Here is a 25,371-nt window from a genome sequence, read left to right on the forward strand (position 1 = left end):
GGAGGTCAGAGATGGCAGTTCCACAAAGAAACAGTCCTGAAGGCACAGGTACAATATATACTGTGTATGCCATTAGAGACAAGGGCTCATCACAGGGCTTTTTAAAACGCAGGTAGCAGTAAACTGAAAACCAAAACTAGGTCACATTATTAAAGACAATAGAAAAGGATAAATTATAGGGACAAAGATCAGCAAGGTCAGTACACAAAATAAGATGCGATTGTTGTGGCATAAGAACAAACAAAACAAATGCAAGTTCTCTTTTTTTGCATCACTATTCACCAAGATGATCAACAGTGAACAACTCTGTAAACATGATCTTGACAAGACTGATACAAAGTCAGGTATAAAAATGAGCTTATAAAGTCTCATTATCAAACATGGAAGAATGTTTAAATGGGATTAACACAGTTCTGTCCACCAGTATTCTCATTAGCACTTATTGTATTTGTTGAGTGTGAGTTAATAATGAAAATAGGTAGGTGTCGCACTGGCAGGACTGGGAAATTAAGATAACTCAATGGAAAGAATATTTTCTCATGTTCGCCTAAATGGCGTTATTAAGAAGGCCAGAGAAGTAAGACTCCTCCATCTGAGTAACACATTCCATTGATTCATTTGTTGGGGACTTCTGCTCACTTACTCTGACAGAGTTTTCTTGTTTTTTTGTTTGTTTGTTTTTTTTAATTTCCCCCCCCATTTTAATCAAAATGATTGTATCAAAAAAATCCTCTGTATTTCATATAGTATGTCCCAAGATTTTTCTTTTCTGCCTGCTGAAAAGCAGTTCTCCCCTCATGGCATTTTCATTTTCAGCAAGAAATGAGAGGGCCCTGTAAGTTTCAATTTACTGTTAGGAGAGATCTATTTATTCAGTAATTCTCTGGCTATCAGTACTGAAGGTTTCCTCCAGACACGCAAATCTGTGACTGCCTGAAGAAGGGTCTGTGTGCATAAAAACTTTAATGTGTACATTATATAAAAACGTTAATGTGTACATTAATGGGAAAAAGGAGGGGCAGGCGCTGAACTCTTCTCTCTGGTGACCAATGACAGAACCCGAGGGAACAGCAGGAAGATGTGCCAGGAGACTCTTAGGTTGGACATTAGGAAAAGGTTCTTCACCCAGAGGGTGCTGGAGCACTGGGACAGGCTCCCCGGGGAGGTGTCACAGCCCCAGGCCTGACAGTGTTCAAGAGGAGACTGGACAACACCCTCAGACACATGGTGTGAACTGTGGGGTTGTCATATGCAGGGACAGGAGCTGGACTCTATGATCTTCATGGGTCCCTTTCAAATCAGGACATTCTACAATTCTATAAGCAGGACTAGACTGCAAGAAACATGAAATAATTGTTTGTCTAGTCAGCACTGACAAAGTCTCAGCAAGAAGATTGCTCCAGTTTTGAGCTGCAAACCAAGACAGAAGGGAACAAAGGTAGACAGTCTAGCTAGATAAAAAAAGTTCAGAAGATGGCTGATGATTTTGTTATCAGCCAAATGGAAAACACTCCTCATTAATGACTGAATTAACGGGTCTAGCTTGTTAAAAAAGAGGAAAAAGCACAGATGAATTGATAATCCTCAAGCAACTAAAGGGATATTGCAAAAAGGAAAATAATCTGTTCTCCCCAGTCATCTTAAATTGAAGCAAAAGAGATTCAGACTGGACACCAGAAAGAGATTTCTCAACTGTAAATACAGTTTCCATTAGCAATGCCCTCCAATTGAAAAATAAATAAATAAATAAATAAATCAATCGCAAAGAGTGCCTAGATAAACACCAGCTAAGACAGCACAGGTCAAGTTAATCCTGACTTGAGCCTTCTAGTTTTAGCCATCTATGACTGCATATGATCTAACACCTTGTTTCCAATAACAGCCTTTGACAGACATTTAAAGAACGTCTGCACTCACATAAATTTCACACAAAATTACATACATAGCAGACTGCGGAGGGGGGGAACCAAATCTTACAAAGTTTATAAAAATTAAAAAAAAAAAAGAAAAAATTCTAAAAGCTTTTGCAGTTATATAAAAACACAAAATTCTTCTCAGAATACAAAAAAATTTCTTACCAAGTAGATCACCTGACAGGTTGACAGGCAATATGACACACACAGACAAAATGCTGACAGTAATCAACAAGCAGATGATGTGACGCTGGAAGGCAAGGTAATGTATGGCATCTTCACCACATTTCTCGTGAATCTCGTCATTCCTGCATCACAGACAGAAGAAGCACACGGCCAGTCTATTTAATATCCCTGGTGTTTTGGAGGTGGTGTTTTTTGAACATACACTAATTTCTCGGTCTACCCAGTGACATCTCCCTTAATCCCTACCCGTTTACACCACAGTTGTGGTCTTTCATGCATAAATTTAAGTTCCAGAAGTGTCTTTTTCTTGTGTAGTATCAATATACAAAAATTAAAATGATGGAATTTAAGACAGGAACAAGTAATCTGAAGGGCAAATACAAATCCAAGTTCTTTTTCATCAGCCTGAAAAGAGGACAAAGTTATTTGTTGGTACCTCCTGCTTTATGACAGGCACAAGGTGTCAAATCTAGCTCTCAGACTTTAGGATCACACTGTGACAGTATTCACTCATCTCCATAGAGACTCCCCATGAGGAAAATGACAACAGAATCACCTTACACTTATGACATCCAATTAATAAGTTTTGGAATTAACCCCCATCCTCTATTGTCAGCAAGACTGATCATTAAAATAGGAGTTCTTGGAAAAGGAAGGAACTAGCAAAAAATGGAGAAAGACAAGCTCAATCCCCACCCCTTTTTTGCTTCAACATACTCAAGCTGGAAATCTATTTTTAAAAATCATAATTTCCTAAGCCCCAAGAGATACAAAGAATGAACATCACACACCTAGCATGCAGTTTCTGGGAAGCAGTGGGATGGGCTTTTCCTAGTTAGTCAGTTCCATCCCCAACTACACCACCAGTTCTCCACAGAAACCCTTGCAGGGAAACCCTGTTTTCTGCCTGGGGCCCTACTGGCTTCAAACAGGGGAACACCCACACAGTACTCTTTGAAGGGTAAAAGCCTAGAGCCTAGTTATTAGCTCAGAATCCATATAAATGCCATAGATTCACTTAGGTTCACACACTGTCCCAAGATCAACAAGCTCCTGGGCTGCCAGCAGAAGGACTGTACCCTGAAGAAGCATTCCCACAAGCCGGCTTTGTTTTCATATTCTTTTTCCACCCCACCAGAGGCACCTGTATCACTGTTTGTATTAAATGCTATCAACTCAAGGAGAAAAAATTTGAACACAACGCACCTTTTTAATTAAAAAAAGAGCAAAGCAAACAACAGCTCATTATTTCTGTTTCATATACTTACTGCATCCGAAAAGCAGCTGCCATCCAAGAACAAAATCCCTACAAATGAAGAAGAAAGCTTTTAGGTGCTAACATCCAAAAAAATACAGTCTCTAATCCGTACAGTTAAGAGAAGTGTTTCTATTAAGCCAAACTCCTAGGTAAAAAGTTGGCAGTTTGTTGCTCTGAAATCATAATTTAGAAACATACAGAAAAATACCTCCTAGTCTACATACTTTTTACAAGGTACTTCATGTGTCTGTCTTCAGAGAATATTCAAGGTTTTGGATTTTTGTGTGTGTGTTTTTTTGTTGTTGTTTGGTTGTTTTTTATTACTTGCACATTTAGTGCTTGGGCTTCTTCAATTTATACAAGTGTGTCCTAATCCCATCCCCAACGAACAGAAGTCAAGTTTGAGGCTTCTAAGGATTTTTTTTTTTTTAAAAGGTTGTTTCAGAGCGGAACCATTTGTTTCAGAGCAAAGCCATTTCCAGAGATTCTCCGATTTCAAGGATAAGTTCCACGAGAGTCTAATACAAGCCAATCAGTTAAATGGTAGTTAAAACAACGCTGTGATTACGTTAACAGAAAAGCTTCTAGGATCTAGAGATCTTCTCTTACTGAATGTTCCAGCATGGTTCAAAAAAATCTTGTCTCTCAAAAGACCTCTTCTTTCAAGTGAATAGTATTAAGCTAAAGAAACATTTTTATTCAACAGTTTCAGCTATGAAGTTGCTTTAGGGCTTTTAAAAAGACGAAGAAAAGTACACAAATAGCAGAGCAACCCTCATCAAACACCAGTAGGCTTTTGATGCTCACACAATTATTTAGTTGCAAGGCTAGATATTAAGTTGACACAAACGTTAAAATGTAGGCTGCCACTATTGGACAACTCTTGCGTGCTTCATTCTGAAGCTGCAACACAAAAGACAGACAAGCATGAAATTGAAGACTCTAGAAAGACCATGGATGGAACCCATTAAAAAGTTCAGCCAAAAAATTATCTTCTGCTCCAAACCAATTTCAATATTAAGAGCACATGGCATTATTAGTAGCTTCACACTTGCATTCAGTTTTCTCGTTTTTGTGAGGAAGACAATGTACTATAAAGACCACCTGGGTATGATTTGCAATATGAAAATAATGTAATTTTTTGAACTGTTATTTAAGCACAAATTATTTAGTAGTCATTTTTCTTCCCCATCTCCTCTTTGAAACTCTAAATTGTAGTCCCTCTCCTAATTAAAAAAAACTGGTTTGCGATATGGCAATAGTTTGTCAGGAAATTGAGAAAGATTACGTATGGTTCTATAAAAACAAAACACATCACTAATTTTTGCATACAGATGGTCTTCCAGTTTAATGACTGGTTCACTGGGCTAGGTGGAATGGTAAGTTACAACAGATTCCATTAAATAGTTTACATTAAAATAAATATCAAAACTCTGAAGTACTTACACTATCATATTCAGGATCTTCAGGTACTGATGAAGATGTTGACAATCGGTTGTATCTTGATTCACTAAAATACATTAAATGACACTTCTAAGCATCTTGAGTAACATTACAGAATTCCACAGAATTATTTCAACTTTAACAGTCCTTAAGTGCTTTTGTACTACTTCCCTTAATCACTTTTTCACTTATGAAAGCTGTGGCATATGCTTCTTGTAGCATATGCTTAATTTCTGAAACTTTTGCTGTGTCTCATGTTGAAAAAGGAGGATGTGAATTCCTGATGTCAGAGCATTTAACTGAACTAGAAAGAAAACAATGTTTTATCGGGATATTAAACCACAGAAACATAGGAGAATGCACGCAAGACATGTTTGGAAGCCTAGCGAGGATCAGATTTGCAAGGTAGCTTCCTGTTCAGATATTCCTCACTACAATACATCACCTCTTTTCCCTCCACCTCTCTTCTTTCATCTTACAGTCTCTACTCAGAGTTTCTCTGCCCAGTTTAATCCTTTACCTGCAGGGCCACCTCCCCACACAAGTTCAGCCCTGTAGCAAGGTTAGAAACAGCGACTCTGTAGCCCTCACATATAACAAACTACCTGGTTTTAGTTAATCGCTACAAAGAGATTTTGCAATGGTGATGAGCCCATAATTACAGGTCAACACACGCTAAAATAGGGCATGCTTATAGGTGTATCTATGATAATTTTGACCTGGCTGGCTCAGGCCACAGGCCAGTAGGGACAACACCAGAGGCTCCCAGGTGTCCAACTGCTCAAGGACCTGTTTGTCTCATGTAGGCCCATACAGCCCATATGGAAGCCTGTACCAGAGCATCTTCATTCTGCTGCCTGAGCTAGCTGTCTCAGTTACCACCCATCTTTTTTTTTTCTGTCTACTTTTCACAATTGTATGAGGATTACACTTCAAAAAACACATTGAACCCTTTCCTGCTACTTAGTTGTGAATTTACACCACTAACACTACCAAGAGACCCGCTGTTAAAGTTTACCCACTTCATAAATACACAGCTGGCTTTTAAACATCCCAAGACATCATCCTGTAGAAATAATATTAAAAATTAAAAGCTCAATTGTGGAATTACTAAAAATCAGTGAAGAATTTCATAAATCTACAATGACACACTTCTTTTTTTTTTACTTTTAAATCCTTCAGAAATATTACAGCACAGGCTGCACAGGGAGCTCTGGGAAGATCCTGGGCTTGAGCCAAGATAAACAAAAGAGTTAATACCCTTCCGTCACAGAAAATGTAGGTATGTGACACGTTAGCAGACAAGCAGCCTATTTTCTTACCTCCACTTCCTTAACCCACAACTGTAGAATGAAATTCATGACAGCGCCCAACACACAACTTTATTACTGAAACCACAAACAGTAACTCTGTGAGTGGGATGTACATCACACAGAGCAGCACAAGGACATTTTCAACAAACATGTGCATGCGATTACAAACATATCTAATTGATATAAACGCACTTAATTTAAACCCTATTTACTGTACCTACTTCCACATTCTCCAGATGGTTTTAAGAAATCAGTCTGATTGTGTATCTTTTTTACCTTTCAGCTTCTGACACCAGAGCAACACGACCGTAGTCCCAGAATCTTTTTCTTATAAAGGAAAACACTAATATTAAAATCTAGAAAATAAAAACAAAGATATTTGAATATTTATTTTTCAATTTCATAAGAATTATTCTCAAGTGTACAGAAACTGTCAAAAAAATGCTGTCCTAGCCCCTAAGCCAACCTGCCTGGGACCAAAGGACCAAAACATCTACTTTACTGTTTTAATTCATCGGGAAAGAGAACTGCGTGCAAAAATACTTCCAAACTGCAAGTCCATGAAGGTTTGCGACAGGAAAAGTAGCACTTCAGAGGAGGCAAAAACTACTTTCTCAAGTATGCTAATTACTTTTATCCTCAATAAAAGTAATACTTTATTATAACTCATAAAACCCAGATGCTTATATTTGATCTCTGCAATGTATCTTTTATCTCCCCCCTGTATTTCCACTTTTTGAAAGAGGCTAAGAAAACGGGAAAAAAAACGTGCTATTTCAGACGTGCTTTTTTTTTTTTTTTTTTTTTTAAGAAACAAGTTTCTCTGTATAAAGCAATGAAGCAGAAGTAACAAAGCCTGTTTTCTATGCATATGTAGCATACACCCTCACCTCTCCTACAACTTATACCTGTTTGGCTGGAAAGTGGTGTTACTGATGTAACTTATTCGGATCTATGCAAACTCCAGCTGGCCAGCCAGAATACATGTCAAGATTATCTACATTTCAAGATTACACAGCTCATTTCCACATTTCACAATGAATAAAACTTTCTTAGAAAGAGCCTCCTTCTCAACAGGGAAATTTACTTTAGATCTTGCTCCTTCATCTAGACATTAAACTTCATAAAAGCAGGAATTTCAAGGTATCAAGTTCTCTAGACTCTCTGACAACTTTGGCTGCAACTGGCTAATGTATTCTATGGTTATTAGGATGAACTGCCAGACAAAAATGGGAAGGCAATGCAATATATAAACCTTACTTCCTTAGGAAACCAGTCTAGAAGTAATATTCGGAAACCCATCAACTGACGGTTACTAAAGGGATCTGCAGTAAATATGTCGTGAATACAGGAATTGCTAAATAAATTGCATTACTCAGTACCTGAAGAAGAGAGAAGCCTTCTACATTGCATCTATCTATCTACCTAAAGCTGTTTCAGAAGAGGGTTCCACAGCAAGGAACTCACATGCAGAGACTGATTATCTTAAAATTCAACCACAGCTTTTAAAAAAGAGGTCTCCCCAAACACCCCAACTAAATCTTACTAAATGCTGTGCCAGGTGTTGCACAGAGGAGTAAATGCTGCATACTTGCAGAAAATAGATTTATGGTATCCTGTTTCCCTGAAAATAAGACAGGGTCTTACACAATTTTTGCTCCAAAAGTTGCTTACGTTTTTACATGTACAGCTGACTGGACATTATTTTAATTGACTTTTTAATGAACTGTAACTAGGGTTATTTTTGGAGTAGGGCTTATATTTCGAGCAATCCTGAAAAATCATGCTAGTGTTTATTTTCGAGGAAACCGGGTAGCATGGTTCACACACCCAACTGATAGCAAAGAATGCCACTACAAAACTTTCAGGAACATCCTCCTAGTTCCTACAGAAATACCAGCTCAGAGATTACACAGGTAATTTTAAGTTTCTCCACAGTGGCTTTACAGAACTCAGGAAATACGCTCTCCCATAAGTCTCATTTTACTAACACAAACCTCACTTATCAGGCCTATGTGTAGGTCTACAGCTCTTTTTCCAGTGGCTTAAGACCACTTAGACCAAACTTAGAGGAATAACTGTAAGTTTTATTGGAGTTTCAGGCCTGTCCTGGAGCCTTCAGATCAGAAACTAATCCTGTCTGTCAGGACTGAGCTGATCAGTACATTATTTCTCAGCAACTTCATGGAATCTAATTCTAAGTCTGTGAAATTACAATTTTCTGTATTTTATTTCCTTTTGAAAAATAATCAAATTAGCAACCCAGTTCCCTTCCTGAAAAGATATCCAGTACTTAAACTCAGAGTAAGGAAAAAATGTTCTTGCAGTTAAGACATATAATAGAAATTTGAGTTACCACTACAAAGTCCACCATGACTCCACATGCAGACCCCATGATTTGCACTCTCTCTACATCTACACACCCAATACTCAGTGATGCTGTCATCCCACATGAATGTGATCTTTTATCAACACTTGAAAAGTGCTTCGATGTTCCCATGATGGCCTTAGCACATTTACTATACTGAAGATTCTCAGAAACAAATTCCTACCTGATAAATAAGAAAATTCTGAACAGTCTAACCTTTGAGAAGGTCAGAAGGATTTTCAATACAGTAAACAGAAGCTGGACTTACAAAAAAGGAGGCTACATCAAGCAGCAGGACAGTTGGGATTCCACCAAAAGTTACTCCTTGGAGCACCGTGCTGCCCTGGGCAGTGCTGTAGCAATATGTCTCATTTGTTGAGTTGAAAGGTAGAGTTCTATTCCAGAAGTAGACTAGATGGGAACGTCCAAAACTCAGAAAAAATAAAGGGTTCATTTTGTCTTTCCCTTAAAAAAAAACAAAGAAAAGAAAAAGTGAAACAACCATGTGAAAAGCCTGCGTGGTATTTGTGAGATGTACAAACATTTGCAAGAACAAAAAGTGCAGCAAGATTCAACCAGGAAATTACTTCAGAAGTGAAGTCATACTTGACAATCTTTCCCTGTAAAATATTTCACAATAACGAAGAGGCTTAGTTAGTAGCAGTGCAAGAGTTCAAGACATCCAACCAACCGTGTCCTCTACACACATCTGAGGAAGACAACAGAAAATCCCCACAAAACAAATGTCTCTATTTTCTAACCTAGAACATTAAACTACTTATTCCAGCCTGGATTCTGATTCTAGGAGCAATACAAGGCATTAAATATTCCAACAACAGCAGTTTGAAGATTTTGCTCCCAGTTGATGAACATGTGTGAACGTACTGGATTGTTAACTTCGTATTCAAATGTCAAGACCTTGAGATTATTTACAAATTCACCACTAATTCTGTGTTATTTTCCTTTTTTAATAAAATAATTCAACTGAAAGAAGAGTAAAGTAATTATGGTATATCATGAAAAAGAAAGAACAAAGACTATTTCTGATTTTCTAGGAGAACAGCCATCTACCTCATTTTAGTCAACTGACCTGTTTGGATATTGATACAAAGGTATTTTTATCAGGCAGGCAATTGCTCACTTATTTTGGGGCTTTCCAATTCAAATATTTCTGTTCTTGGATATTATTAACTTGATGGTTCCCACCTACTTGGGATAAAAGCATGCTTCATGCAGAAAATACTTCTGACTGATAAATTCATAAAGCAAGCATACCCCCAAAAACTCTATCCTTTGAAAACCAATATTGTAGATCCTCATCACACAGGTCCAGAGACACTACTTTTGGGATGTCTCTAAACAAGGACTGCACGTGTCTGTGACGACAGCACTATTCTGGATGCTGAAAAGAAAACAAAACCACAACAAGAATATGAACAACTACAAGCTCTCCCTTTAAACAGCAGATAAATGGCATGGAGAATACTCCTCTCAAAAGAGCATTTACTACATGTTGGACTGCGTGACGTGGTGGGGAAGAAATTTTGTCCCAGCTGACATCTTCCATCACGGGAAAAAAAAGAAGAAAAAGCGCAAAACACAATCCACACAAGCAAAATTTGTGCCCTGGCTTTCTAAGGATTTAAATTTAGCACTGGCAGAGTATTTTTGAACACACATGGAAAACTTTCCTCACAGCAACTGCAGAGACCTCATACTAAATTTGAAACAGCACACTGGATCTTATCAGGCAGGGTTTCCAGCTTTCGAAAACTCTCGTTTCCAAACGCGGCGGCTGTCAGGAGATAAGCGACCGGCCAGACCTCCGGCGGGGGCAGTCGCGCTGCAGCAACCCAACGAGCGGCGCTTCCACACCTTTCCAGGGACTGAGCCCCGGGACGGGCTCTGGGAACGAGAAAACTCCCTCCTTATTTTGTCTGGGACCCCGACAGCGGCCCCGGCCCTGGGAGGGCCGTGAAATGGGGCGGGCCGGCCGGCTTCCCCAGCGGCACAGCAAACCCCAAAGCTCGTAACTCCCGCAGGGAGCCGCCCCCTTTGCTCGGGGCAAGGAGGGCGCCAGGGGGCTACCCGTGCCCCCCCGCCCTGAGGCGCCTCTCGGTGCGGAGGGGACGCCCCCCAGGGCTGCCCCGGCCGCCCGCTACCCGCCCCGAGCCCGTCGGGGTCCCGCTGCAGCCGCTGATGGGCGAGCGGGGAGGAGGCCCAGAGGAAACGGCTGCTGCCCCTCAGGAGGGCCGGGCAGTGGGAACTGGAGGCGGACGGCCCCAGCCCGCGCCCCGGCGGCCGGACTCACCTCGCCCTCTCCCCTCCCCGCGGCCGGACCTGCCCCGAGGCCGCCTCACGCAGCCCCGTCCCGTCCCGTCCCCACACGGCACCTCCGACCAGGGCTGCAGCTGCTGCTGACACCGGCAGCGCCGCGCGCGCCCGCCCGCCCTCCCTCACCTGCACCACGGCGGCCTCCCCCGCCTCGTCCCGTCCCGTCACCACGCGGGACCCGGCCCACAAGTTACAAGCCCCGGCAACAAGCCCCGGCAGCTGCGCATGCGTGGCCGGGCTGTGCCGGGCCGTACCCGGCTGTGCCCAGCGATCACAGGCTGAGGGGGCGGCTGCAGGTCCTCCGCCTCCTTCTGTCCCTGACGGGGAAGCGCAGCCCCACAGGCGGCTTTTCCAGAGGGGACGTTGCTGCCCCTCGCCTCCCCAGCCTTCTTTTCCAGACCCTGAAGTGCTTCCCTCAGGGAAGGCACCCCGGGGTAAAATAACCGGACAAAACTCCTGTCATTACCCCCGCACTACTGCGCCTGTTTGGCCAATATGACATGGCGGCCGGCAGGTGCAGTCACCCGGTTTTATTCAGTTTCAGCGCAGGAGACACTGGGAGCTGTGCTGGGAGCTGGTGTTAGCCCTGCCTGGCCAGGTCAGCAAGAGCTGCTGAGGCAGAGGCCTGTGTATGCCAGAGCTGCCTTTGAAGCATCTAAAGTCAAGTTTTCCATGTTGAAAATATGTCTGCAATGGTTTACAATGCTTACATTAGGAGTTCGTGGCTTATCTATGAAAATTGTATGCTGGATCCTAAAGACAAAACCTCTGGTTGAAGAATGAAGGGCCTCGTGATTACCTCCTGACTTCTAAATTTTAGTATGTACCACAGTGCTCTGTTTTGGAGGAAATCCTTCTGTGGCTCTACGACTCGCACTAGCCATTAACCTCCTAAAAAAACAGATGTGAAAAAAAGAGCTTTTATAGCAGAAAAGGAAGAAGATATGTGAGATTCCAAGGGAGATTTCACAGTTTGATAAAGTGGGCAAGCATGCAGGCCATATGCATAGCTAACTCTGAAATAAATTGAATAAGAGTAGTAATATGAATGTGATATAAATGTTACATGAAATATTCAAAGCCCCTTCTCTCTGCATACCTATAAAGAAATAGCATTCAAATGTTGTATATTGGAAAAAATGAGACCTAGGGAGTTTAACTTACCGTGTCTATGGCAGGGCTGGGGTGAGACTGCTTCCCAGCCATGCACAGGTGTGTTCTCTCCTTTACAGGAGTTAATTCCTTCCAGCAAGAGGCCAGAAACGCGGTACAGCAAGGCCCTGCCATCCACCTTTACCCTTTATTTAATGCTCCCTCAACAACCATTTGATACCCAGCGTTGCCAGCTATCATCATCCTCCTGTGTCTTCGTCCTTTGGCTTTGATTGATGTGATTGACTTCAACAAGCAGCAAGCATCTGAGGAAGATGATGATGATGATAATGATGATGAAGATGTAACTGTTCAGAGGGAAGCAGGGAGTCTGCTTGCCTTCAAAGATTAGCACCCTACCTTCAGTCTTGTAGATGAAGAAGCAGTGATGTTTCAGAACAGCAGTCCACTCTAAAAACAACCAAATCACCTGGGCATTGCAGGGTTCAATCTGACGTTACCATCATAAAAATGCCTGTTGTCTGTTGATTTTCAGATGTGAAAGAAATGAGCATCCCAGCCGCCACAGAGCCAGCATCTCCTCCAGCTGACAGTCCTGCTCCTGCCTCTCCCCCTTCAACTCCTGGTGTCCCCGTGTTTTCAAACCATGTGTATTACTTAGGGCCCTGCACGCACACCTGCTGCCCTGATCCCTGCCATTTTATTAACCCACGTGGGAAGAATTGCTTTGCTCTATCAAATCCTTGCCTCCCTTTTCAGGAATGCTTGTGCACCAGAGAGCAGCGTGTGGCCGTACATGTGCGATGTACCTTCCACTCCTTCCTGCAAAAGGGGTGAAAGTCCAATTTATCTGCAGTAACCAAGAGAGACACTTCAGGATACAATTTCATAATTCATCGCGTGGCTGCATTATAGATAATACGGGATTTTAAATTGGCCGTAAACAGTTATGTTAGTTAGAAAATGGCATAGAAGTTCTCAGCTCAAAGCAGAGTGGTTCAGGTTCACAGCTGGAATAACGAAATTCCACTATCATTGTATGATGTTAATTATTTTAGCTTTAAAATGCACTCTCTTATACTTAGAGCTAAGTTGGCAGGTTATACTAGAGTAATTCTCTGTTCTGGCTTTTCTAGAACAACTCTACATGTGGACAGCTTATTTCAAAATAGGAATTCAAAATGGAATACTTGTGATCGGTTTCTTTTAAATTACATTTTACTGATGTAGCTACAGCGAAGTAGACCTACCATGTACGTGAGGCCTCAGTGTATGCCTGCAGCTCTTACACTTCTAGGACCAAAATCTGTTTGGTTTACTTTCTCACTGATTTCCTAAGCTGTTTGTACTTTCAATTCTTGGCTTGCTTTTCAAAATTAAGAAGGCCTTGCTCTGGCTGGACAATCTTATTCTGTAGTGTAAAATAGGTGATGTTCAGTGATCTTGACATTGTAGTCTTGACATTCTTGGTTCTGAAGACTTTTGGCCAGCTGCAGAATAATTTTTCCCTCTCTTTCTCACAAGAATAACATCAAGCTTTTGTAATTTGTTGTTGTTTTGGTTTTTTTTCCTTCCTCTGTCTAGACAGGCTCTTTAGCTAAGTGGTGTGATTTTGTTTATCTCTAATTTCAACAGCAGAGTCACATTTCCCTCCTCCCTACCTCTTGTAAATAGGGTTTTGTTTACCACTGTCTGCTCTTTTGGTGACAAAAGCCACATACTGTCATTAGTTAGCAAACGTTTAATTATGTTGCCAGAGCAGATGGAAATCCAGCCTCAGGACCTAGGGAGCAGGTCAACAGAATTGAAAATTCTTCCATCTTTCTTGTGTTTTGCATGCTCCATATCCACTTCAACAGCTCTTTAGCACCAAGCCGAACAAGTGTGCGGGCTGTTCACGCCTACATGTGTGACTCTTCCCTTACTTTACTAAATGACCTTATGGCTGGAGAACTGCCCAGTCACTTTAGTTTGATTTATCACAGCAGGACTTCCCTTGATGGGTGAGCTCCCAACAGGACATCAATAGTCTCTGGAGGTGAGGAGCAGGTGGCCTGATGCTTTACCATGCGTGGCAACTCTCGCCGTGGTTCCTTCTCTCTGAAGAAACCCATCAGCCCAGCTTGCTGCTCCTTGCTTATCTGCCCAGTCAAGTCTATCTTAATGGATTTAATTCAGGCTTCGAGCCTCACAGCCCTTTGCTATCTTTTAATCCTTGCCTTCATCTACCAATGTGTTTACAAGCCTCAATATGCCAAAGACTTAGCATGGGCATTATGGAGTCTTCCTTTGAAAGGCCTGAGCACTAATATGTGTGTGGTGAAACCAAACTAATAGAAAAATCTAGATAGATAGATTTAAATGAACTCTTAATCATAATACAAATAGACAAGCAGCAAGTGTTGATTTAAATTAACAATTTGCACTTGGTTTCTCTCTATACTTTTAAATTATTTTTGTAGTGCTGCTTCTTATTCACAGACAATCTGTTGATTTTCAAGGTAGAAATAGCCTTGCATTAAAGTTAGAATGGACTTCAATTGATCAAGAGAATTGGCTATTTTACAAAATATTTAACCAAATATAGCTAGTGATATATGACAGAAATTTGCCATGCTTTTCTTTTACATTTTGGCAATGACCGCCAAGCCTTGCCGTAGGCCTGCCTGGCCTAACACAGGCCTGTGCCTTACCCCGGGGCAGTGCATGGAATTCCTCATTATCAAGAGGTTTTAACCCTCTGTTTTGTGGATAATTGCAGCTGTGGAGAATCTCTGATTGATATATAGGATTTTTAGGTTTATTACTAGCTTGTTGAAATGCAACCGCTTGTTGATGTGACACACTTTGGTACAAAACTAGGACAAGGTGACCTGAAACATGGATGACTTCATTGTTTTATGAATATATATATTATCTTAATGCCTATCCACACGTTAACCCCGTGTGTATAAAAGCTGGAGGGAGTTAATGCATAGGTGGCATAGCACTAACTATAATTAAGGCAGGTCCCTCAGAGAGAGAGTGGGATGGAGAAACCGTCTGTCACAGCCTGTTGTCTCCCACTGAAGAGGACAGCGCCTGGCCACAGGACCCATTGGATTTAGGTGAACCAGGGAGCAGGTGCATTTGTCACCAGTGTAAAATATCAAACCACTTACAGCTTGTAATGTTTTCCTCTGCTTGGGTACAATATACATTAGTTTTAGTGAAGAGCTCTAGCGTCCTCAAGAGCCTTTGTGCTCCACAGCTGTCCTGACCGTAGATACTGACACTTGTTGCAACAGTTCTGGGGTGAGACCTGGACAGACAAGAGCATCCTTGCCTCAGGTTCTGCTTTCCCTGGAGCAGAAAGCTGGGTGATGCTTGTGCAGGAGCCACAAAACACTCCAGGAGATCTTGCAGTCTGAACCACTGGAGGGTGAAGTCAGCAGGGTTTGCCGGAACCTGCATCCACAGGATGGATTGAAAGTAATTTTTTGTTAACCAGCCTCTCAAATCTGTGTTTTAACAAGACTAGATCAGAAGGGGAAAATTAGTTTTCCTTTTTTTTTTTTTTTTTCCCCAAAAATACTACTCAGTTTGCCAACTTTGAGCAACTTAGTCATTAAACTGGTTAATCTGCTTGATCCACTCTCTATCTGCAAAGACACCAGGGAGCTTTTAGACTTCTAGACTTAACAACTATGTTCCAAGGCCTTGGTCATGACCCTTCCTGCTTTACTGGCTTGACTCCCCTTAAAATGTCAGCATCAAATGCACTGCTTGAACATTTTTTAATATAATTCATGGTATTTTTAAAGTGTCAAAAGCTTAAGCCTTAATATAAGTGGTTATAATTTAAATAAATATATTTTTAAAAATAGGAATATATTTGAATAGAAATCTGGATTAAATAATTTTTAAAGGACCTTTTAAATGAATTATCTTTTTTTTTTCCTTGGGCAAGAATTCCCCCTTCCCATTCCTAGGTTTACAGATGAAAAAAATCCAGAGTATGGACTGTGAGGATTTCAAAAGCTTTGATTTCATTTTAGTCTCAGGTTAACTCAAAGCAAACCAGAAGCAGCAGAATTAAGTGTTACACTTTATTAGCTTCTGTGTTCTACCTAGGAGCTTGCACCAATAATAATCTCTCTAGATTTGTGTCTCAGCCTTTATAATTAGGCTTCATCTGTTAAATTCAGCTTTTGGCTTTGCAAAGAGATGAGGCTGTTACATTTCCCGCTGCAGCAGGAACTTGTCTCCTCTGCCACCACACGCCAGGCGGGTGAGCGCGGGGACCAGCAGTGCCAGCAGGATGACCCTGGTGAGCCGAAGCAGGGGGTCAGGTGCCGGCTGCACCAGGCGCAAGTGTCCAGGTGAATTGGTGGCAGGATGCAAAGTGGCTTAAGCAGGAAGTCACGGAGAGCTGTCGTGAAGAGCTATCGCCACGGCAAACAGCCGTGACCAAGGGCAGCGCGGCTTTCTCCATCGAGAAGGAGCCTGTGCCCAGGGCCTGGCTTTGCTGGACGTCACTGGAAATGGTGGGGTGCAGCGGGGTCCAACCCGTGCCAAGGGCGTGATGGCCGCTGGAGGCATGCTGCGGGTGTGGGGGCCATCGCTGTGTGCTTTCTGGCACCTCCGCTTTAGGGAAGCAGAAGAGTTGCCCAAATACTGGTCACCTGTTGGATGTACTTTCACCACACCTTCTGACTTTCCTGTTCTCGTTCCTCCCTATTCACTTTCGTTCCTCATTCTGTAGTAGTTTGTTTCCTCCTCCCATTCATCCTTTTCCATATCTCCTTTTGTTGTGATGCTTTTATTTTCTCTGAATCACTTTCTTTCTGTTCCATCTTTCTCCTTTCAAACGTATGCCAAGGGTATAAACATGTTCTCCTGTATCTCTTCCAGCGGTACTCTGCAAGTTTGACTTTGCCTTGTGAGTAAGAGTGTGGCGTGATGTGTGTAAAAAGGGAAAGTAAGGTAGTCACTGCAAGCTCAGGTTAAATATGTGGGTGATCTATGGATGAATGGAGAACTTTCTTCCCTCTAAATAAGCAGTAACAGATGGCAAGAGGGATATCTCTTGTTTCACTCAGGTATTTTATGTACAGCAATTGTTAGACTCTATTGGTGATAAGAGTTTTGTTGATAGAAGCTGTGGTTGGCTGGTGCCTCTGAAAGTTAGGTTATTTATTTAGGTGTCTAAGTATGGACTGGAAAATTTTGGCCAAGCCACTTTGCTCGAGGTCGTTACGCTGACTAAGGGATTGAACTGGGATGAGAGCCCAAATCTTTTCAGCTTTCCCTTCCTATTGACATTCCGTGCAGTTTCAGTAAAGGAGACGTTTATGCAGTCAGAGTATGTGGCAGAATATAATAAGGTGAGTGATCAGAATTAATTTGGGAGGAGTTAAAAGAAGGTCCTGTAAAGTGGCATGGCCACTTTGTGGGAGTTCCTGCAGTGAGACAGAGCCAGGGCAGGAGAAAGGGTCCATTTTTGCACGGCAGCACAGGGGCAAACCACTGTTGCCTTCACAACACGGTGCACCTTTTATTTTTCTGTTTCTGGATGAATTCCTGGGACTGTATAGATGGCTGAGAGAGCAGGTGTGAGCTGGCATGGCTGCATGTGGAGCCCTGAGGTGAGCAGACCTGAGGTTTAAGGCCCCAAATTGCCAACCGCTCTGGGGAACAGCGAGCCAGGTTGATCATAACTGCTTTGCTCCTCAGTTCCTGTGAAGATTAGAAGGGTTTCACATGTCAGTGTAACACCTTGAGCTTATTATTCAAATTATCACAGTGAGAGCATTCCTTAGAGAACATGAAAATATGTGAAGAAACCGGTTCCCATCCTCTTCCCTTAGGAAACAAGACAAGTGTGTTCTGTATTGCTGCAGTTTCTGGATCAGTTTGAAGGCAAGCCCAGGCAATAGTGTGTTTTCATGTTTTTCTTGTTTAGGGCAGCATGCATTTAAGAGTTTACCAGCCTGGGAACACAGTGAAGTCCTGAGGTAAGCTTTCCTACCACAAGGGACTGCGAAAAAAACAAGCAGTGCAGCCTCTGAAGAGTTTGGAGAGCCGGTCTCCCAAGTCTGCTGCACATCGTGGTTTTCAAATCCCTTCCACTGGATTTGCAGAACCTGAACTTTATTGCAAACACCATTTTCCTGTAGTCTGCCTTTGAGGTGCTCTAATAGATCTGGTCAAATTGAGTAAGTATCTCAAATTAATTCCTGGGTCAACTATGTCTCTGCTCTGATTGTGGTAATTTATTTCTAGTTTTGCTGTCACAGGGGTAAAATACTCCTCACTCTGTTTTAGAATCAATGCAGAGAAGAGGGACTAGGCACCCAAGTTTTTCTCAAATAAATTAAAAAATGGACTCTGAATTATTTTTTGCTTTTGAAAATCATCTCTGTGCGTATGATTTGTCAAAATATCCTGGATTCTGTACTTCCAACTGCTGAAGCTAACAGCCATGCTACATAAACAAAGCAAATTTTAGTCACCATGTCTTTACTATAGTTATTCCACCCAGAAATCTGACAGATACCAGCTTCAAATGCATGGCATTTCCTGTAGAATCTGGTGTTGAATCCAAAATTAAGGTTCGGAAATGCGTTGTTTGCTATGTGGAAATGATGGCCATTCCTGGATTAATGCTTTTAAGAAAGCAAATGGCTAGGTAAGAAAAAAAAACACGCACACAAAACCAACAGAAGTTTGTGTTTCACACTTCACATGACCTGGCCAAGTGTGGCTAGCTTCCCTTTTAAAATCAAATGACCATGATGCATCTCCCAGGGTCCTGTAGTATGAATGCTAAAAGGATTAAAACTGCTTAGGTCACACAGCTTTATTTTACTCTTTACAAGGGCCATGTTAAATCTGAGACTTTATACCCTTTGTTTACATAGATATGGGTACATGGCAGGAAATTACATAATTTAACTGGTGCCATGAAGTAAAATACCCCTTTGTGTTCTGTTTTGGCATCAGATACACAAGGAACTGTATTTTCTGCAGTTCTTTCCTACTGAAATCTTTTTCATTAAAAAGTAATAACATACCACAAAAGTTACCAAAGCAATACAACAATAATATAAATATTTAAGTGAAAACAGCTTTGTGGTGACAGTTTGAGTAGAAGCAGTCTATCCACACACTCTCCTTTCTGAACCTCACAGCATTGTTTGAAGGCAAAAGTAAATTGTGGGGCTATTCTGATATTTGTTATTATGCAATTCTCAAAGGTGTAACAAGGTACCCAAGCTAGACAGAAAGGGAATGGAATGAACAGGCTAAGTAATAAACCAGCATAAATAGTAAACAGCTCACTAAGTTTTCAAAAATGAGTTAATGTTAATGATTTGATCATTTTATGAACAGATTTTAAATCTTTTAAAACACATTTCAAATACTCTATAGCCCTTTAAGACCATTCTCAGAAGAGATGGCAGAACTCTGAAGACAAAGAAAAGATGCCGTCAAAGTTCGATGCAAGGTTTCCAGCCAGTTAAACCTGGCTCTTTGTATTTAGAAAGAATGAACATTAAGCATCGATATGAGGGATTATAGTCTGATCCAGACTTCTGTTTCCAAGATTGTTTTGTACCTCTTGAACCTCCTATCCCTCTCCCAGACATCCACCCCCAATATCAACCCAGCCCACCCAGAGCTCAGGCAGGCAGGTCCCATGGTGTTGCTGGACCTGTTCAGAATTCCACTTCATCATCCTTTTGATCATGGCACTAGAGCGCTGTGAACATCAAGACAAAAAGCCACAGGCAAGTAATTATTTCGAAACTGAATACATCTGGGTTCCACGATGTAAAACCTACTGACATGCAATAGCCCCAAAGTTGCTTCAGCAGCAGATGTTACAGATGGAAAACAACTACATAAACAGTTGAGATCATTTTCCTGCTGTTGCAGGTATCTTTTTTTTCAATCAATATATTTGCTAAGGCACTGCTCAAGTTAATTTAAAATATCTCAGTGAGGATAATTGAAGCCTTTGGGCAGTTACTCTATCAGATGTACCAAATTAGAGAAGTCTAAAATATTTATTGATACTATCTTGTCTTCTCTGTGCATGTTATGACCTAATTTTGTCTTCTACAATCTTGCACTGTTTTTTGTCATTTGCTGTGCAAGCAACAGCCCTTTTTCTTTTTTTGCACTAAACTAACAAATTACTATTTCACGTGACAGCTCACAATGATTAGCAGAAGAGGTTCCTTTTAGGTGTCACTGACCTTGGCCTTTCATCTTTCTTTTTGGTCCACAGAAAAGAAAATAATCTTCCAGCGAAGTTAGTAATGCAAATTATTCAGCTTTCATTATCTTGTAGTTCATAATCTTTCTGTCTTTGCAGCTTCTCCTGGTAATAGAAATAAATTAAAACTACTAGAATATAGTGTTACTCTTTGTCTATCTGAATTGGGAAAAAGTGATTCATTTTCTCTTTTCGTAGCAAAAGGGGAAAGTCTGTTCAGTGAAGCAAAAGTTGTTATAGTTTAACTGGAGGAAATACAATCCATAATTAAGCCAGGCTGCTCACTGCCACAGATGCAATATGAATAGTATTCCAAGTGTCTTAGCATGACAGGAAAACGGGGGCATTTTTCAATTATTGGAAGGACACTTGCTACACAAACCTGGCACAGAATCTGGGTGGGGCAGACAACATGCAGCAAACTTTCAGAAGTTCAGCCCAAAAGCTGTGTCAACATGGAGCCCAATAGCACCACGTGCGTTAAAACCCTCAGCTGCCACATTTTGCTCCAGTGTGGCTGATGCCTCGCTTGCACTCACGTTCTCTTCTGCCAGAGGGACGTGCTCAGAGACAGGGAGCTGAGGGGGATCACACACTGAGCCCTCATGGTGACATTTGGCGGAGAACGTTGGTTGAAGCCCAGGTCACCATTAAGCATCACCAAGGGCAGACAGGGCCTGTGCAGCCCCTCGGGGCCTGGCCGGGAGGTGGGCTATCACCTGCATCACTACAGCAGGAAAAACACACTCCTAAGAAAAACTGATATGAACTTTTATAGTGTAAACACACAGCCAGAGGGAAAAAAATAATAATAATAATTTTTAAAAAGCATTTTAACTAGACAGATTTGGGGTGGTAACAAATCCTGCTTCCCCAGCTACAAACAAGGCCCACACTAGGGCACTGGGGAGGAGACTGCTGGCAGGACAGAAAAAGCCGTATTTAAACAGTTGTGTTTGCTCGTCTGTGGAAAAAAATAAATCTTGGAGATCTCTTTTCGGCGAGAGCACTGCCACTTTGCCATTGCTGCCAATGCAAACCCTGCGAGCGAGGCAGCTGACATCTGCTGACCAAGGACATGCTGGTTCTGTGCGCATTTTGTCCATTATCTTCAAACAGGCAGCCTTTTGTCTGGGCCATTTGACCAAAGCAAGCCCGTAAAGCAGAAGCTTGTCTATGGAAGGTGTGCTTAATTCAGTGGAATCTAAGACACACAGCGCCTAAGTTACATGAATTGTAGAACTGAGCTCAAGATCAGACAAGTTTGCAATGTCTCTCTCAAATAAAATGGTGGTTTTACTATACTGGATATGTCGTGGGATAAATGTATATGGGAACATTATTCCCACTGCTGCTTGGTGGCTTCACCACCAGCATTTGAGGGAGGAACCCAACAAGACATGTGATCCGTAAGATACTTTAACTGGACATTGCCAGTTCAGTCTGGCCTAGAGGGGTGATGGGGAAAAGCAGGCTCATGTCCTTGCCTGGATTAAATGAGTTGGATAATTTCTATATAGCTGAAGCAGGTGGTTGTACCACAAAACTTTGGCTCCTCAGCTGGCAGGCAGAGCAAATGTTAGGGACTGAGGCTGTGGCTGCAGTGCCTTTGGTATGAGATCTGTGTGCTCTCAGCTCAAAATAAACACGGTTTGGCTCAGACATGGGACGCAAAGTTGTATTTCCCAGAGTCGTATAAGCCAGAGTTCACAATATGGGTATAAAGTCCATTTTATGGTTTTATGCTTACTGGGGGAGAATGCATGGACATACATATGTAAGGACAGGTACGTCAGGCAATACCTGTTTGAGTAAAAAACATTTAGGCACAAAAATTAACAGGGCCCAATTTTTTTAACAAATCAGAACCAGCAGAAAGGATTTAGGGCAGATTAACTCTCTGCATTGGCTCTGCTGTTTCCAGTCCGGCTCTGGCAGCCAGATAAAAGCTGGGTGTCTTGTGTTGTCAGGCCATATCTTATGGAACTTTTCAATGCCAGGTTCTTGCAGATCAGTCTGAGGCTGAGATTGAGGCTGTGGGGAGCACACATGCAAACACCAATGAGTTATACTGGCCCACAGAAGTCCTGGGTGCTGTTGTTCTGGCTTTGTACACTGAGCAAGTTACTTATGCCCTAATGAAAGAGTAGCCATCTCTAGAGGTAGAGCAGGACAGAAAGCCAGTGCCCTGGTAAGGGAGTTTCCCAGTACCTTTCGGCAGGCATTTGCCATTTTCAAGAAACAAGGTACAAGTCAGAGCATTTCTAGTCCAGGCTGATGGCTGGTGGTGTTTGGAGATAAAGTGGCAAAGAAGTGTGATAATAACCCTGTGGACTTCTTACATGCTCTTGTGCCAGAGGAATTTCTCAAACTTCCCAAAGGCCTTGCCCCCATGGAACAACAGAGTCTTGTTGAAGAACTACCACTCATCATTTTGCATCATCCCCGGAGCTGCACAGGTTGGATGGAGTGAGGCTTACATTGCCCTTCTCTCCTTGCATAAGTGCAGAATCCACACACGGGGCTGCCTTTCCCAGGGGGGGTGAGTGTTTCACCATGCTGCACCCCAAGCTATGCCTGCAGCAAGGGCAGGCTCAGCCAGGAGCCCGGCCAAGGCTGCCTCCCGCTCCTGCTGACACCTCGCCTGGTCCTGTGCTGCAGATGCTGCACAGCCTGAGAGATGGGAAATGTTTTTTTGCCTTGGTCACTAGAAATTCGGCATAAAAACCCAGATTAGAGTGAAACGGCTGACCAGCAGTGGGCTTGGTGAGCTCCAGGCTCGCTGTCTGTACCTGTTTGGCACAGGAACGGGTCCCAGCAGAGAAACAAGGGTTCCTGCCACCAGCACAGACTGTGCCTGTCAAGAAGGAAGCCAAAGATGCCTGTGAAATCCCGCTTAGAGGTGTGTAGGCTGGGTTTGAAATGCTGGTGAGACAGTGAGGTTTGAAGCCCTGGCTTGTGGCTGATGGGGTGGTGAGGCAGCCCAAGAGGACATGCCTTCATCCATAGCTTGCACCCACAGCCTGCAGTTTGTTTCCACTTTTGAAACCTCTAACCCAGCACTTCACAGGACCAGCCTATTCTGCGGTGCTTTGTTAGCTATGTAAAACTTGGCGTGCTTACGACGGAAAAAGAATATGAAACAGGACTTCTACGTGAATTATTTTTTACCTTGCCAAGCTTACACCTGCATCTTAACTACTACTATTTTTACATCCACATTCCCAGATTCCAAAGACCCTTGACCAAAACCAGAACAAAATCTACAGAGACATGTGCTCCCATCTCTGTACAAAGAACCTGTTGAACAAATGAGAGCATTTCTTGAAGCACACGAAAATTGTTGCCTTTCATATCACTCAAGCAAAGGCTGCTCTAATATGCTCCCAATTGTAATACAAAATAATTACCTCCATGGAAATTCAGATCTTGAAAAATTAAATATTCAGATCCTCACTGACATACTGCAAATACATTTCAAACATTCTTGTTTCCCAGGATAATAACTACATAATTAGGCTAAGCCTTTCACACTTTCTCTTTGAACCCATTGGATTTATTTACCAAAAATCATTGCATAGGTATACCCAGCAAATATCTTAGAGAGCTGTTTGTAACTAAATTAAAAACTTAAATATAGAGATTCTCTCTTCACTGAGTTCTGGCTTTTATTAAACCTGTGAGTTGCTTATACTTCAACCCTTGCAGCTTCTTTATATCCTCTGTTTGAGGGTTTTGAATGTGCCATTAGGCTTCTAATACACATTACACAAAAAGAGCTATTATAAAATTCCTGAGTTTTTCTTGTTTGCATGACAAAGGGGGAATGGCAAATCCTCCAATTGGACCAGATAATCACTCTCCTGTGAAAAGCCTACAATCCACATCCTCTGTTTTCTTCTTAGCTGAGCTTCAACTCTGTTTGGTCAATAATTTTATTTTATGTGTGAAGCCCATAAATCACCCTCCAATACACATTGGACAGTGAAGAGTCCTGGTAGATTAGACATCAGCCACAGGAGAAGTCTCATCTCTATCCAGGAAAGCCGGGTGCTGCTGGAGAGATCCAGCACGTTCATTTCATGCAGTTATGTTTTTTTGAAGACCCCTCACTACACGGTAGGACAACTGTCCAGAGCGACAACAAATTGGATGGATAAAGGTTTGCAGGATCAACTCTTTCTGACATGTTTAAAGAGAGACTATTACGAAAGTGTGAACTGCAGTTTTATCCAGGTGACTCTCACTATACAAACATAACATTTCACTGCTGGAACTGAGTTATCCAACATATACAGAGTGTATCTGAAGGAAACTTTGTCAGCCCCCAGAGCATTGCTTAGATGCAGGTTGTGACTGAAGCCTCCAAAGTGATTAATCGTGTGACTGTATCCCACGATCCCATGAGAATCAGTAATTTAGCTCGGAAGGCAGCCTGGAGGGAACAGCCGGGCATACAGAGCCTTCCTATGTGGCTGAGAGAGGCACAGGGATTTCAGAAAAAAACCCTCACCTCCTCTTATTTGCAAGAGCAGGAGTTTTTGGTATGAGCTGAAGTTGAGGCGGTCAAACGACGTAGGTATTTTTCTCTGCTATTTGTGTCTTGGGAATGAATACAACAGAAAATATTGATTTGTCCAGAGAAAGATGCTACACGAAGAGAAAGATTAAAGAATGTATGGCCCTGGGCCATGCACAAGCTCTTAGTTTATAATCCATTTTCCATTTTAGCCTTAAAATTCAATTCAACTAAATAAGGTGCCCCTTTAACATCTAATGGAGATTTTATCATGTTTAAGGAGACAAGTTACTTCAAAGGTTATAAAGACAAAATGAGCAGTAACAGAGGTGTTTAGTTAGGCCGTTTCAGCAGTCTTTGTTGCTTTCCTCTGTGTACAAAACAAGCTGCCTTGGCTGACACTTGTTTTAATGAGGGATGAACCGCAACAGAGTGCTTTTGTACAAGCTCATTCCATCGGGTCCTTTCAGCCACACTTTTCTCAGGGCACATCATTCAGCCTGGACATTGGAGGAAACTGGACCAGTTTTGACATGTTGACAGACACATATAAAATCCAAAGATCTTTTGACGCTGAAGACATTTGTATGTATACTCAGGCCCTTCTATTACTGCTGGAGAGGATGAGAATCTGCCCCAAGTGCCATGCTCCTTCACACTT

The 25,371-nt window shown here is 42.0% G+C and overlaps 1 protein-coding gene across 8 annotated transcripts in view; it reads right to left on the reverse strand.

Annotated features, from left to right (window-relative positions):
* The window catches only part of TMEM63A (transmembrane protein 63A), a 33,581-nt gene extending 22,461 nt beyond the window's left edge, over positions 1-11,120 (reverse strand). Inside the window, exons 1-7 of one of the 8 annotated variants that reach the window (XM_065058601.1) lie at positions 10,942-11,120; positions 9,757-9,883; positions 8,750-8,946; positions 6,390-6,469; positions 4,804-4,867; positions 3,368-3,405; positions 2,079-2,221 (exon numbers count right to left, since the gene is read on the reverse strand). In XM_065058601.1, coding sequence (XP_064914673.1) covers positions 2,079-2,221; positions 3,368-3,405; positions 4,804-4,867; positions 6,390-6,469; positions 8,750-8,935 — 511 coding nt within the window. In that variant the 5' untranslated portion in view covers positions 8,936-8,946; positions 9,757-9,883; positions 10,942-11,120. Of the gene's footprint in view, positions 1-2,078; positions 2,222-3,367; positions 3,406-4,803; positions 4,868-6,389; positions 6,470-8,749; positions 8,947-9,756; positions 10,167-10,192; positions 10,752-10,792; positions 10,812-10,874; positions 10,917-10,941 lie in introns of those variants that run through there. The other 7 variants (XM_065058605.1, XM_065058604.1, XM_065058602.1 and 4 more) reach the window with 7 other exon arrangements.
* Positions 11,121-25,371: the final 14,251 nt, after the last annotated feature.

The sequence above is a fragment of the Columba livia genome, chromosome 3, assembly GCF_036013475.1.
Source record: "Columba livia isolate bColLiv1 breed racing homer chromosome 3, bColLiv1.pat.W.v2, whole genome shotgun sequence".
Lineage (NCBI taxonomy): Eukaryota > Metazoa > Chordata > Aves > Columbiformes > Columbidae > Columba > Columba livia.